This window comes from Oncorhynchus keta, chromosome 15, assembly GCF_023373465.1.
Source record: "Oncorhynchus keta strain PuntledgeMale-10-30-2019 chromosome 15, Oket_V2, whole genome shotgun sequence".
NCBI classification, from domain to species: domain Eukaryota; kingdom Metazoa; phylum Chordata; class Actinopteri; order Salmoniformes; family Salmonidae; genus Oncorhynchus; species Oncorhynchus keta.
Genome location: NC_068435.1, coordinates 14,800,825 through 14,816,861, shown reverse-complemented (window position 1 = coordinate 14,816,861; position 16,037 = coordinate 14,800,825). Strand labels below are relative to the sequence as shown.

At 42.4% G+C, this 16,037-nt stretch overlaps 1 protein-coding gene across 2 annotated transcripts in view; it reads right to left on the bottom strand.

Moving 5' to 3' along the window:
- Positions 1 to 260: 260 nt before the first annotated feature.
- The window catches only part of LOC118394491 (guanine nucleotide-binding protein G(I)/G(S)/G(O) subunit gamma-12-like), a 47,778-nt gene continuing 32,001 nt past the window's right edge, over positions 261 to 16,037 (bottom strand). Inside the window, exons 2-4 of one of the 2 annotated variants that reach the window (XM_035787714.2) lie at positions 4,875 to 4,909; positions 4,652 to 4,760; positions 261 to 3,602 (exon numbers count right to left, since the gene is read on the bottom strand). In XM_035787714.2, the coding sequence (XP_035643607.1) occupies positions 3,477 to 3,602; positions 4,652 to 4,744 (219 nt within the window). In that variant the 5' untranslated portion in view covers positions 4,745 to 4,760; positions 4,875 to 4,909 and the 3' untranslated portion in view covers positions 261 to 3,476. The remainder of the gene's footprint in view (positions 3,603 to 4,651; positions 4,761 to 4,874; positions 4,910 to 16,037) is intronic. The other variant, XM_035787715.2, reaches the window with a different exon arrangement.

Genomic DNA, 16,037 nt, shown 5'->3' with positions numbered 1-16,037 from the left:
TAGATTGTCTTAACATAATGGGAACAATGGATTCTTGCACGTGGTAGTATAATTACATTTTTGTCATTTAGTAGATGCTCTTATACAGTGTATACATTTTTCGTGCTTTTTCGCAGTGGTCCCTCAAACCACAACCCTGGCTTTGCTAGCGCCTTGATCTACCAACTGAGCCACACTGGACCATATTACCCACCATCAGACTAATAATCAAGTGAGAAAAGTGAGAAAGTAACAAAAATAAAGAAGCCGTGGAGACAAGGTGCAATTCTAAATGTATGTTTAATAACAACAGGAAAGACTGTACTCAGCAGAGAAACAAAGGCTCCATCACTTGATATAATGAACAAAACCACATACAGATGTCTTTAATCCACCAGGTTCACACTGTCTTCACAGAGGGTCAGGGAAAGGTCACGTACGAGTCTCACAAAGGTATATAAAGGCCATTGCTGGTATGCTGGTTGAATCAGAATTGTCTGGTGATGTCACACAAAGTAACAGTAGCCAGATTTAGCATATTAGAGAGATACACTGTCAGAGAGAAAAGTGGTCGAGATACAATTGTCATCGCTCAAGAATTCATAATGGGTTACTGGGTCTCCCTGTCTCTGATTTCAAGACCTTTATGATGAATGAAGTACCTTTTGGAGGGAGGTTAACACAAACATTACAAACAGTAGCACCAGGTGTATACAATCAGACATTTTCTTTTCTCTTCTGCTAGTGACAAGACGATGGCACGATTCAGTTAGAAATCACAGGAAATCAGCACAGAAAGATCCATTTCATTTAACAATTAAAAAAATAATAATCTTCACACCACAATGCAAACACTTGTAAGGCTTTGTGAATGCAAACATAATTATACTTTCCAGCCTATCTGTGCTAACCACATCGATACAGCTGGTTCGTTTTATCGAGACATGTTCCCAACAGCTAACCGACAGGACATACGGGACATTCTATTTTTTTTTACTGTTCAATAGGACAGAGTTTCCCAAACTTGGTCCTGCCCCCCCAACTACGATACTAGGTACTATCACAGGACATTGGGGTCAGCTTCAAATCAACTTGGTCTCAGAGCATTTAGTATTATTCTGTTTGTAAATTGAGACACTCCATTTAGTATGATATGTCATGTTTCATATGATATGTGTTAATTTGTGGATGTCCATCATCAGTTTTTGATGATATGTTACGAAATCCAATTTGTTATGGTTAACGTTGGTTAGGTGGCTAACATTAGCTAGCTGGCTAACGTTAGCTCTAGGGCTTAGGGGTTAAGGTTAGGAGTTGGGCTAAAAGGGTTAAGGTTAGGGTTAGGGGAAGGGCCAGCTAAAAGGGTTAAGGTTAGGGTTAGGGGAAGGGCCAGCTAAAAGGGTTAGGGTTAGCTAATATGCTAAATAGTTGTAAAATAGCTAAAAAAGTAGTAAGTAGTTGCCAAGTTGCTAAAATGCTTAATTTGTCCGTGATGAGATTCAAGCATGCAACCTTTGTGTTGCTAGACATTCGCATTATACGCCCATCCCATCCCAACCAACCTCCTTTTGTTTTTGCCAAAACTAACTTTCTATCTTATGTAACCATACCAAAGGTAACATGTCATATACTATAATGAAATAAAATATAAATGCAACATGCAACAATTTCTAAGATTTTGTTGAGTTACAGTTCATACAAATAAATTAGTCAATATGAATACATTCATTAAGCCATAATCTATGGATTTCATATGATTGGGCAAGGGCGAGGCCTTGGGTGGGCCTGATAGGGCATAGGCCCACCCACTTCGAAGTCAGGCCGACCCACTGGGGAGCCAGGCCCAGCCAATCAGAATTAGTTTTTCCCCACAGACAGAAATAGTCCCCCCTTTCTCCTCTGACGATCCCGCAGATGAAGAAACCAGATGTGGAGGTCCTGGGCTGGTGTGGTTACAAGTGGTCTCCGCTTGTGAGACCGGTTGGACGTACTGCCAAATTCTCTAAAAGGATGTGGGAGGTGACTTATGGTAGGTAACAGCTCTGGTGGACATTCCTGCAGTCAGCATGTCAATTGCACGCTCCCACAAAACTTGAGAATTGTGACATTGCGTTGTGTGACCAAACTGCACATTTTAGAGTGGCCTTTGATTGTCCCCAGCACAAGGTGCACCTGTGTAATGATCATGCCGTTTAATGCGCTTCTTGAAATGCCACATCTGTCAAGTAGAGTGATTATCTTGACAAAGAATACATGCTCACTAACAAGGGTGTAAACAATTTTTGGCACATAATTTAAGAGAAATTCATTTTTTGGGCGTAGGGAAATATCTCAGGGATTTTTTTTTCGGCTCATGAAACATGGGACCAGCCCTTCACATGTTGCATTTATATTTTTGTTCAGTGTAATTTGAGTGTCCCGGATGTACGTTTACTATGTTACTTCTAGTCTATGAGACCAGTCTACTCAAATACATGGTATAGTGCACATAGTTGGAGTGAAAATAATTTATTACACCATTAATAACAACCCATGTGCCAAGCTGGTGCACCTCCTATGGTCTCTCCCAACAGAATACTTGTACCTGAACCCCCTCTTTAAAATACCAACCTATACATTGATTACATGATTACTATCGTAAATATGTTAAGGTGACTTGGCTCACAGTGTTCTGTTATGTAACACCTGGTTTAAATGGCTGGGTGGAGTGCTGTATACTGAGGTTGTGAATTACCTGTCTTAGCTGTACACTGCAGTTTCCCATCCGAAAATTGGCAGCGAGTTAAAATATCCTCAGCACTAATCAAAAACTTATGCTCTTTACATTAATAGAAGGTTGAGGGCTCTGATGATGTCTATTTTAGAAAATATTTGTCCCTGGGTCTACTTCCTCCATTGCTCACTGACAGTCCAGATGCCATCCTGCTGAACCAGGAAGTTATTAATAAACAGCATGAAGCTGCGTTCACATGTTAGTCGGAACTAGGTTACTCTGACATGTTTGATTTGCTAACTGGTTGTAGTTAAACACATGCCCTGTTCAACCGGTTAGCAAGTCAAACATGTCAGAGTTTCCTAGTTCCAACTAGCACGTGAACGCTGCACAGGTCAATGATGAGTCAATGGGAAGAAGACAATACAGCCACATGTCCCAACCATGACTCCAAAGCCTGAAATATATTAAATTAGGTCATTATAATACAGATGACAGAAGATATGATTAAAACAGACTTGTTAAAGGGCTGGTCGGAAACATTGGCTAAATCCACTGAGCTAAATCAGACACACATTAACAGTCAATGTCCCAAGGTACATTTGAACGATGTACTGTATCAATGCACTGTATGTTATGTCTGTAAGTATGTTCAACGTGAGTGATAAAATACAACATTTTCATTAAAGGGTAAGGTTATAGGCTTTAAGGCATGACGGGTGGATGAGTAGAAAAAAAAGACATACAGGAACATTAAAAAGCCAACAGATACATAAAGGGGTCATTACAATATAGCGCAAGGCTTTTTGTCCTTGAAGGGGTTCTCTGAGGCAGGGATGCCCATGAGCAGAGGGTCGTATTTGGCATGTTCGCCACAGTAGTGCATGAGGTCCGCTGAGGCCTTGGATACCTACAGGTGATATAAGAGAGGGTGCATGAGTGTGTGGGCAAGGAGGAGTCTCTCTGCTCACACACATACATGTACAGTATGCACACTAGGCTTGGGCTGTATACCATATATACCATAAATTTTAATATTTGTCGCTACTTTTTAAGTAAATACCCGCAGTCAACTTGTGCAATACGCTAGGAGATAAAAGAAGATTGTGTTCTTTATTTCACCTGTCAAATAATTCTTCATTATGACGATTACTACCGGTCAAGTGGTGTTTGTATATAAGCACACAACGATGAGAGACCAGAGCCTGTGCTGCACAACAGAGCCTGTTGTGCAGCACGCACCAGATGATTTAGTTACAGTATGGAATTCACAACTAAATATTTGTCAGTTAGATATCTTATAATTAATAAGTTAACTGTCTAAAATGTTGTAAATGCTCTGCAGTTGTGCATTTGGTTTGCTAATTTAGTAGCTAGTTAGCTATCTATGTATATCTAGCTAAGTGGTTAGCTTCTTCCAAAATCAAGCTTTGTTTGGTAACAGCTGAGATATCCCTCCTGGATCAAGAGCCTCCCTGTCTAATATTTGTTTTGTGCATGCAGCCAACTGATGCTGCATTTTTTTGTTACTTGTATAACTTTATGAGCTGGGATGTCTGTCCTGCAAATACTTTCGGTCAGAGACCGTAGAAAGTGTTTGCAACGCTTGTTAGCATTTAGTTAGCATTCTTTATGTGAATCTACATGTACTTGTTAGCATTGCTAACCTTCGGATTACAGAGGAAAAAGCAACCCTTGTATTCAGTGTCAGTATTACCGAATATCCTGGTAAGGCACAAGGTCGGTATAAAGGTATGACAATCTGGATACCGCCCAAGCCTAACGCATACTCACAAGTACCCATATACGTGTATAGTGTACACAGACACACACACTAACAATAGATCATTGGGCTATCCTTAATGGCAAGATGGTGTGCATTTAGTAAGACATTTAGGTAAGGACCAGTAAAATCTACTTTGTTACTCAGCACTCCTTTCTACTTTCAGCATGCCGTACCTTTATCCTCTCAATACTGGCCTCTATCTTTAGCTGTTGTACTGTCCTTCTGGCCTGAGTTACGTTGTTAGAGCTTGGCATCTTCGATGACATCTTGGCCTCCACACCACTGCATGGAGGAAGTACATAAGAGAAAAGCTAATATTATAGAATTTGTCATGAAACACAACAGATATGGCAAAAATATAAATAGCCTTTTTATAGATAATTTGACAACACTTACCTCGTCAAATATTTTGAAATCTAATCTTATGAAATCTGAAAGAAAAATAAGTTTTTTTTAAACAACTGGCAATCATTGCATTAAAAGCCACTCACTTTAGAACGGGTATTGGGAGAGAACATTCCCCCCTCAATCTTTCCCCAGACATACATCCTGCTATCTGACGGTAAAGACCAACCCATCTTTGACGCATGGGAAGCAGTTAGGTCACATTGCAAGCCTCTTGACAAATCACGGCGCAGTATGTCATTACAAAACCATTCATATGTCTGCGAAGGAAATGTACAGTAAACAAATAATGGAACGTTGCTGTTGTGTCAACAAAGTGTGATTCAATCAGTTCTCCATTGTGTTTTTGCTTGATATAACCATATGTTTTATTGGAGGCATGTATACTTTAAGAGGCAGTGCAGCTGGTAGCGCTTTGCAACAAGGGTAATATATATATTTTTATATACAGTACCAGTAATTGTTTGGACACACCTACTCATTCAAGTTTTTTTTTCTCAACCAGCTTCATGAAGTAGTCACCTGGAATGCATTTAAATTAACAGGTGTCTTGTTAAAAGTTTGTTTGTGGAATTTCTTTCCTTCTTAACACGTCTGAGCAAATCAGTTGTGTTGTGACAAGGTAGGGGTGGTATACAGAAGATAGCCCTATTTGGTAAAAGACCAAGTCCATATTATGGCAAGAACAGCTCAAATAGGCAAAGAAAAATGACAGTCCATCATTACTTTAAGACATGAAGGTCAGTCAACATTTCAAAAACTTTGAAAGTTTCTTCGAGTGCAGTCGCAAAAACCATCAATACCTATGATGAAACTGGCTCTTATAGGAAAGGAAGACCCAGAGTTACTTTTGCTGCAGAGGACAAGTTCCCCAGCCTCAGAAATTGCAGCTCAAATAAATGCTTCACAGAGTTCAAGTAACAGACCCATCTCAACATCAACTGTTCAGAGGAAACTGCGTGAATCAGGCCTTCATGGTCGAATTGCTGCAAAGAAACCACTACTAAAGGACACCAATAAGAAGAGACTTGCTTGGGCCAAGAAACACGAGTATTAGACCGGTGGAAATCTGTCCTTTGGTTTGATGAGTCCAAATGTTTTGGTTCCAACCACTGTGTCTTTGTGAGACAGAGTAGGTGAACGGATGATCTCCGCATGTGTGGTTCCCACTGTGAGGCATGGAGTAGGAGGTGTGATGATGTGGGGGTGCTTTGCTGGTGACACTGTCTGTGATTTATTTAGAATTCATGGCACACTTAACAAGCATGGCTACCACAGCATTCTGCAGCAATACGCCATTCAATCAGCTTTGCGCTTAGTGGGACTATCATTTGTTTTTCCATGACCCAACACACCTCCAGTCTGTGTAAGGGCAATTTGACCAAGAAGGAGAGTGATGGAGTGCTGAATCAGATGACCTGGCCTCCACAATCACCCGACATCAACCGAATTGAGATGGTTTGGGATGAGTTGGACAACAGAGTGAAGGAAAAGCAGCCAACAAGTGCTCAGCATATGTGGGAACTCCTTCAAGACGGTTGGAAAAGCATTCCAGGTGAAGCTGGTTGAGAAAATGCCAAGATTGTGCAAAGCTGTCATCAAGGCAAAGGGTGGCTACTTTGAGGCTACTTTGATGAGTCTAAAATCTTAAATATATTTTGATTTGCTAAACACTTTTTTGGTTACTACATGATTCATATGCGTTCATAGTATTGATGTAGAAAATAGTAACATTAAAAAAAACCTTGAATGAGTAGGTGTGTCCAAACATTTGACTGGTACTATATATATATATATATATTGTTTTTTAAATACATTATTTATTTTTTACACTCCTGAAACAAACATATAAATACGAACAACAACTTATAGACACAAATAATTATTACATCTCATCTGCCCAGACCCTCATGCTCACACCACCATCCCTAGTGCCTGCATTATTGTTTGCCACTTGGCCTTAAGTTGTACCAATTTGTTTTTCTCAGTCGCCCATGCTATTTGAATATTTCAATAATATATCATTGCAACAAGGGTAATCATGAGTGTCAACACCTTCCGTTCACACACTTCCTCCATTCACACACAGACCTTTCCCTTAAGTGACATCACAAGGTTTTCCTCATCATGCACAGTCACAATAATTTGTATTTATTTTACCTTTATTTAACTAGGCAAGTCAGTTAAGAACAAATTCTTATTTCCACTGGTGGCCTAGGAACAGTGGGTGAATTGCCTGTTCAGGGGCAAAACGACAGATTTGTACCTTGTCAGCTCGGGGATTTGAACTGGTCAACTTTGGGTTACTAGGCCACGACCCTAACCACTAGGCTACCCTGACGCACCAGGGTCGCCTACCAAGATGCTTGAGAACGGTGCAATTTGCGCAATTCGGGGTATTCCTGTATCTGTAGGGACCCCTCTTTATATTTCTATTGGTAAATGTTTCAGTTAGGACAGACGGGAGGCCGGTGCGCTCCAGTACAGTATGCGGCATTAATGCACAACAATAACCTTGGATGCCTCACAGAAGAACCTCATAGAAGAAGGGCACTGTTTTCCCGAAATTCTGTTAACAACGGCGGGGGCAGGTGTTCAGCAGGCGGGAGCGAAGGACACTCTGTCATAGCTTAGCCAGCTAATCTTAAGGAGGACTCTGGTATACATCTGGTGGGAGGAGGGGGCGACACTGTGTGCTAGCTAACTAGCAAGCTAGCTGGCACACGGTGTCGCTTACTATCAAGCTAGCTAGTACACAGTGTCGCTCTAGCCGTCTGCCATGCTAGCGGGAGGCAGGTACAACCGGTAGACAGTGTCCTTCGCCCCCGTCTGTCAGGCACGGTTTTCCCGCAGTTCTGTTAATGATGGTGAGGGTAGGTGTTCAGCAGGTGGGAGCGAAGGACACTGTCTACTGCTAGCAAGGAGGACTCCGTTAGGCGGAGACAAAAAAAATCAGATAATGCTTTTATTTCCCTTTTGACCAACATTCAAAAGTGTCACAAGCATAAAGATGTCGTGCTCGGGGGGGGAGGAGTTCATGTAGGAACCAATGGAATGCTGGGAGAGGGGGCATTCTGCAGGAATGCTCACACATAGGAATGGCCCGAATTGCAGATTGCAGTTAGTTAGTTACACCTTATTGAGATGCTTGAGTATTATTTTTTTTACCTTTATTTAACTAGGCAAGTCAGTTAAGAACAAATTCTTATTTTCAATGACAGCCTAGGAACAGTGGGTTAACTGCCTGTTCAGGGGCAGAACGACAGATTTGTACCTTGTCAGCTTGGGGATTTGAACTTGAAACCTTCCGGTTACTAGTCCAACGCTCCAACCACTAGGCTACCCTGCCGCCCCAGGTTAAGACAAACATACACACACATCCATGCCTAGAGCATCTTCTACAAAATCAGGCTGTATATAAGAGAGGGTGGCAGGTAGCCTAGCAGTTAAAAGTGTTGGGCCAGTAACCGAAAGGTCTCTGATTTGAATCCCCAGCCGAAAAGGTAAATACAAATGCAAATATAGTTTAAGTGCAGAGTAGAGTCCTGAGAGTAGAGTCCTGAGAGTAGAGTCCTGAGAGTAGAGTTCTGAGAGTAGAGTCCTGAGAGTAGAGTCCTGAGAGTAGAGTCCTGAGAGTAGAGTCCTGAGAGTAGAGTTCTGAGAGTAGAGTTCTGAGAGTAGAGTTCTGAGAGTAGAGTTCTGAGAGTAGAGTCCTGAGAGTAGAGTTCTGAGAGTAGAGTTCTGAGAGTAGAGTCCTGAGAGTAGAGTTCTGAGAGTAGAGTCCTGAGAGTAGAGTTCTGAGAGTAGTGTCCGGAGTGAAGTAAAGTGGGGTAAAGTTCATAGTCAGTTAGAGGAGTCATTCCCTCTGAGCTCTAATTCCCCTTCCTGGTAATCATTTACAGGGATGATGGGAACATGCCTGGACACATCCTCTCCTCTGCTTCCTGGGATCTCTGGTTTCTGTGTCTTTTTCACTCCCTCTCCCTCCCTCTCACACACATATACACACTTCATTTTTTACTGCAAGAGACGGGAAACATTGAGCACTTTTCTCAGAACATATTGTGTAATAAACAGAAACACCACATGTGCAACAACGAGGCCCACAATAAGGTAGGCCTTATTAAATCTTCAACTAAGCCAATCAGCATCCAGTGTTAAAAGTCCTATGTTCATGCACACTGCAGAGGAATTAAAGCAGAGTGAAATGTAAGAAACATTGTGTAATATCAGTAAAGAATATGAATGTAATTACACACAACTTAATGATCAAAATACAGAAGTGTACACTGTGCACAGGACCAGAGCTAATATTAAAATGATCCTGTTCCTCCATTAGAGAAGTGTGCAGTGTGCACAGGACCAGAGCTAGTATTCAAATGATCCTGTTCCTCCATTAGAGAAGTGTGCAGTGTGCACAGGACCAGAGCTAGTATTCAAATGATCCTGTTCCTCCATTAGAGAAGTGTGCAGTGTGCACAGGACCAGAGCTAGGATTCAAATGATCCTGTTCCCTCCATTAGATAAGTGTGCAGTGTGCACAGGACCAGAGCTAGTATTCAAATGATCCTGTTCCTCCATTAGAGAAGTGTGCAGTGTGCACAGGACCAGAGCTAGTATGCAAATGATCCTGTTCCTCCATTAGAGAAGTGTGCAGTGTGCACAGGTGCAGAGCTAGGATTCAACTGATCCTGTTCCTCCAGTAGAGAAGTGTGCAGTGTGCACAGGACCAGAGCTAGGATTCAAATGATCCTGTTCCTCCATTAGAGAAGTGTGCAGTGTGCACAGGACCAGAGCTAGGATTCAAATTATCCTGTTCCTCCATTAGAGTGATTGGGTTGTTTTGTTTGACCCCTGTGCCCAACAGGATGCGATTCCTTCTAAAGTCTTTGATGCTACGACAGGCGTCCACTGTATTTCTCTTTGTGTCCAGGAAGGAGGGAAGACTCTAATTTCCTGGCCTTTGCTTTGGGATGACTGATTAAAGCACAACGTTCCAGAGCAAAACATAGCTGGACAATGATGAAGCTGGAAAGCTTTGTTGCTGCATTTAGCCCTGGGTAAAATACATATGTCAGATACTTTCAAAGACTTTCATTTAGCCCTGGGTAAAATACATATGTCAGATACTGTCAAAGACTTTCATTTAGCCCTGGGTAAAATACATGTCAGATACTTTCAAAGACTTTCTTGATTTAGTTTCCCTGGTACAATGTGACCAAAGGAAAATTCTGTATCACAAGTGCAATCTCTGCCTACCCTGCATTCCAGTCAAGCCAAATCAACCTGAAACCCCAAACCCCCAATGCAAATATGTATCAAAAATACTCTTCCAGAGACACTTCTAGCCAAGAGTTCTGAGAAAAGCCCCGCCCATTTGCCACCATGTCAGGTTTTTGGTGGGTCAGTTCCTGGTGTTAAACTAACACAAGGAGTCAAGCTAACAGAGCTGAACAGTCATTGACCCGAGGGAAAAAAGGATGTAACATCATCCTCCGACAGAACAGAAGCACGATAGCTTTTCAAGTGAACCATAACAATAGAATGAAAAAAAGACAATGTGTAAATCAGAAAACTGATTTGTCAATCAAATCAATCAATCAAATGTGTTTATAAAGTCATTTTTACATCTTATGGTAATACATCACATTATACATAATACATTCCTCCAAATTCCTCCAGCTTCCTTGATTCTCTCTTAACTTCATAAAGAGTAAAGATGTGTACAATATTCCAGCTTCGCACCATGATGACGTGCCACAATCAAAATTAATCAAGCTGAAGTTTAAAGTCAACGTGATAGAGAACGTCGTTAGGGTATCACAGACTGAAGTAAAGATCCCTCCTAAGAGCAGTAAACAGCAACCGGATATTTATTTCCTCTTCTTGGAAAGAAGACAGGCCTGAGGAGCTCATGTGTTCTGCTGTTTCTAGCAGAAGGAAGAGAGTGCTGCATTAGAACCTGGGTCAAACTGGGCTCCGTGGGTTCTGATGGAGCTGCAGTCAGTTGATGTTGGCTGTCACTTGTCAATATATATATATATATATATTTTTTAAATTCAACCTGAAATTCATAGAAGTTAGGGTTGAATAAAGGTCACAGTGCATGCTTACAAAGAACAGACTACGGTACTAAATGACAGTGTGTAGCAGAGGTAAGCTGGTCCTGGATACCGTAGACTCGTACACTGATGTTAGGCCTGTATTTACTGTCGCCCCCGAACCATAGAAACCTTTTTGTGGCTTCGAAAGACCAGTTCAATCAGTCTGAAGTGAAAGGGAGTTTTCTGACCCGCTCAACATTAGTGATTTTTTAAACAGCCCAACCCAAGTGAGTCAGGCTAGCAAGTCCTCTGATCTGATGCCAACCATCACCACCACCATCCGAATTGACTTTGGGAGGGGCACCCCCATCCCCCTGCAGTAACTCCAAGGTGGGGGGCCACACAGCCACCATACAGTAGTTCTACCACCTAGGATCAGAGAGAGAGACCACCCCATAACATAGCCCACCCCATCGCCCCCCGCCACCACTCTCCAGCCCTCACATGTCAACCTCAACAGGACCACCAACAGTATTTAATACAGCAGGCCCACTACTCTACTGTACCTTACACACACTCACCCACACATTATTAATTAACATGCCGGAGAGTCCTTTGTGAGTCACTGGAATGAATCGAGTTTTCTATGAATAGGGTCTGTGTTAATTAACGTGATATAATCAGGCCACTGTGAATTCTATTGCCACTGACTAATACATGTTAAGTGCATTGCAAGATAATGGACCGTGTCAACTGGTTGTGTGGTCCTTTAGTGTGAAAGTTAGCAAAAAGTAGGTAGCATGCAATAATAAATGTCCCCCTATGGCTGCAGCTGTACATCTTTGCTTGAAGTCAGGACTCATAAACAAACATTTTTGCAGGTCATATAACGTCCGCATGATTATATCTAAAGAAGGCTATGGGCTTATTAAAATGTGTTCATATGGGTTGTCTATAGACATCGTCTGAGGCCAAAGTCGCCACTCTTGTGTAAAGTGATATTTGGAGTCTAGACAGATCTGCCTCTTTGAACTTTCCAGAGTTCAAAGCCCTGGGCTGCAGCCAGAATTGGTCTCTCTCTCACACACACTCACTCACTCACTCACACACACACACACACACACACAACGCTTGCTGCAGGAGTTCTCTTGTCTGCAGGGCGAAAGCTAAAAGTAGCTGTTCACACTGCTGGAGCCGTGCTCTTTTGCCAGTATCAGCACTTTCCATCTGAGTCTGTGAATAAAACCAAACAATTTTCTACTACGAACCTCCATAACAAAGATGCCATTGGTTTTGCTGAGTAAAGTAGGATACGTTTATGAGTCGGTGAGAGAGAAACAGAGAAGCTGCTGATGGTGGTAGCTTATGTTTGCTAATGTGTGAGAAACATTGAGGCACTGAAGAACTAGAGAGGATGACATCATTCCAATCCCACCAGAAAAGCTGCTCAGAGTTGTTCAGCCTTAGAAAAAAAGGGTTCCAAAAGGGTTCTACGGTTGTCCCCATAGGATAACCCTGGTAGAAAGAACCCTTTTAGGTTCCATGTAGAACCCTCTGTGGTAAGAGTTCTATATGAGCCCAAAATAGTTCTACCTGGAAACAAAACAGTTATTTAAAGGGTTCTCCTATGGGGAGAGCCAAATAACCATTTAACGTTCTAGATAGATTGGCAAGCAACTGTTGTCATGCACATTGGTTGGGACTGCATTAGTCCAGTCTTTCTGTTGAATATATTTTGTAACCTAGGATAATCAGACAACTCAAACAGTAGTCAGTGGATGTTGAAACTACAAACATTACATCATAGACTTCATAGACATACATCATAACTTTATAAACCATGGTGCTTATCTGAGCTGTTCCAGTATGTAGGTCATTGGCTTCACGAGAGAAAGCTACAGGGGTGAGAGATATGTCACTTCAATTCTGGGGTAAGAGGAGAGTGAGAAAAGCAAACTACTCAAAGAAGAGGGCATGGTTACAAAGATAACTTCGCTAGGGTGACCCCACCCAGTCCGGTGTCAGCATTGGTGTCAGACTGGAGATTTGAATGCTAATTAATTGTTAAGTAAAAATAAAAAATGAATTATCCGCTTGATGCCCCCATCAAAATCCATCTGTTTCAGCTAGAGATATTTTTTTGCATAGGCTGCATCTCAATCCACAGCATCTGCTGATGTCATCTTTCCGCATCTGTGGTGGAAGGTGGCTAAGCTACAGCTGTGTTTGTCAGACCAGGAGGTGTCGTAGTGTAAGAACCGTTTGGGCTGCACACTAGTATGGAAAGACAAGACTTTCACGAACATGATGGGGTTCTCCGTTTTGCTCTACGACCCCACAAGTGTCACGAGACTTGTGTTAATAACCCGGTATTGAGCCAACAAATGACTGGAAATGAATAGGGCATTTCCAAGTAAAGGTATACGGGTAATTCCATGGTATTAAAAAAAATATATATAAATATAAATAAATACACACAGAATGCATTCAGAAAGTATTCAGACCCCTTCCCCATTTCAACATTCTAGAATTGATACAATATTTTTTTCCCTCATCAATCTACACACAATGTATCCCATGATGAAGCAAAAACAGTTGTTGTTTAAAAAAAAAACAAGTTTGCTAATTTCTGATAAATAAAAAACAGAAATAACTTATTTACATAAGTATTCAAACGCTTTGCTATGACACTTGAAGTTGAGCTCAGGTGCATCCTGTTTCCATTGATCATCCTTGAGATGTTTCTACAACTTTATTGGAGTCCACCTGTGGTAAATTCAAGTGATTGGACATGATTTGGAAAGGCACACACCTGTCTACAGTCGTGGCCAAAAGTTTTGAGAATGACACAAATATTAATTTCCACGAAGTTTACTGCTTCAGTGTCTTTAGATATTTGTGTCAGATGTTACTATGGCACACTGAAGTATAATTACAAGTATTTCATAAGTGTCAAATGCTTTTATTGACAATTACATGAAGTTGATGCAAAGAGTCAATATTGTTGTACAATAGTGTTGACCCTTCTTTTTCAAGACCTCTGCAATCCGCACTGGCATGCTGTCAATTAATTTCTGGGCCACATCCTGACCAATGGCAGCCCATTCTTGCATAATCAATGCTTGGAGTTTGTCATAATTTGTGGGTTTTTGTTTGTCCACCGCCTCTTGAGGATTGATGGGATTAAGGTCTGGGGAGTTTCCTGGCCATGGACCCAAAATATCGATGTTTCGTTCCCTGAGGTGCTCCATCATGCTGGAAAAGGCATTGTTCGTCACCAAACTGTTCCTGGATGGTTGGGAGAAGTTGCTCTCGGAGGATGTGTTGGTACCATTCTTTATTCATGGCTGTGTTCTTAGGCAAAATTGTGAATGAGCCCACTCCCTTGGCTGAGAGGCAACCCCACACATGAATGGTCTCAGGATGCTTTACTGTTGGCATGACACAGGACTGATGGTAGCGCTCACCTTGTCTTCTCCGGACAAGCTTTTTCCAGATGCTCCAAACAATCGGAAAGGGGATTCATCAGAGAAAATGACTTTACCCCAGTCCTCAGCAGTCCAAACCCTGTACCTTTGGCAGAATATCAGTCTGTCCCTGATGTTTTTCCTGGAGAGAAGTGGCTTCTTTGCTGTCCATCTTGACACCAGGCCATCCTCCAAAAGTCTTCGCTTCACTGTGCATGCAGATGCACTCACACCTGCCTGCTGCCATTCCTGAGCAAGCTCTGTACTGGTGGTGCCCCGATCCCGCAGCTGAATCAACTGTAGGAGACGGTCCTCACGCTTGCTGGACCTTCTTGGGCGCCCTGAGGCCTTCTTCACAACAATTGAACCGCTCTCCTTGAAGTTCTTGATGATAAATGGTTGATTTAGGTGCAATCTTACTGGCAACAATATCCTTGCCTGTTATGCCCTTTTTGTGCAAAGCAATGATGACGGCACGTGTTTCCTTGCAGGTAACCATGGTTGACAGAGGAAGAACAATGATTCCAAGCACCACCCTCCTTTTGAAGCTTCCATTCTGTTAATCGAACTCAATCAGCATGATAGAGTGATCTCCAGCCTTGTCCTCGTCAACACTCACACCTGTGTTAACGACAGAATCACTGACATAATGTCAGATGGTTTTTGTGGTAGGGCTGAAATGCAGTGTAAATCTTTTTGGGGGATTCAGTTCATTTGCATGGCAAAGAGGGACTTTGCAATTAATCTGATCACTCTTCATAACATTCTGGAGTATATGCAAATTCCCATCATACAAACTGAGGCAACAGACTTTGTGAAAATTAATATTTGTGTCGTTCTCAAAACTTTTGGCCACGACTGTATATAAGTCCCACAGTTGACAGTGCATGTCAGAGCAAAAACCAATAAACCTAGCCATGAGGTCGAAGGAATTGTCCGTAGAGCTCCAAGACAGGATTGTGTTGAGGCACAGATCTGGGGAACGGGCACCAACACATTTCTGCAGCATTGAAGGTCCCCAAGAACACAGTGGCCTCCATCATTCTTAATTTGAAGAAGTTTGGAAACACCAAGACTCTTCCTAGAGCTGGCCACAAGGCCAAACTGAGCAGTTGGGGGAGAAGGGCCTTGGTCAGGGAGGTGACCAAGAACCCGATGGTCACTTTGACAGAGCTCCAGAGTTCCTCTGTGGATATGGGAGAACCTTCCAGAAGCACAACCATCTCTGAAGCACTCCACCAATCAGGCCACTATGGTGAGTGGCCAGACAGAAGCCATTCCTCAGTAAAAGGCACGACAGCCCGCTTGGGGTTTGCCAAAAGGCCGCTAAAGGACTCTCAGACCATGAGAAACAAGATTATCTTGTCTAATGAAACCAAGATTGAACGCTTTGGCCAGAATGCCAAGCGTCACGTCTGGAGAAAACCTGGCACCATCCCTATGGAGAACCTGCTCCAGAGCGCGCAGGGCTTCAGACTGGGGCGAAGGTTCACCTTCCAACAGGACAACGACCCTAAGCACACAGCCAAGACAATTCAGGAGTAGCTTCGGGACAAGTCTCTGAGTGTCCTTGAGTGGCCCAGCCAGAGCCCGGACTTGAAACTGATCGAACATTCCTGGAGAGACCTGAAAATAGATGTGCA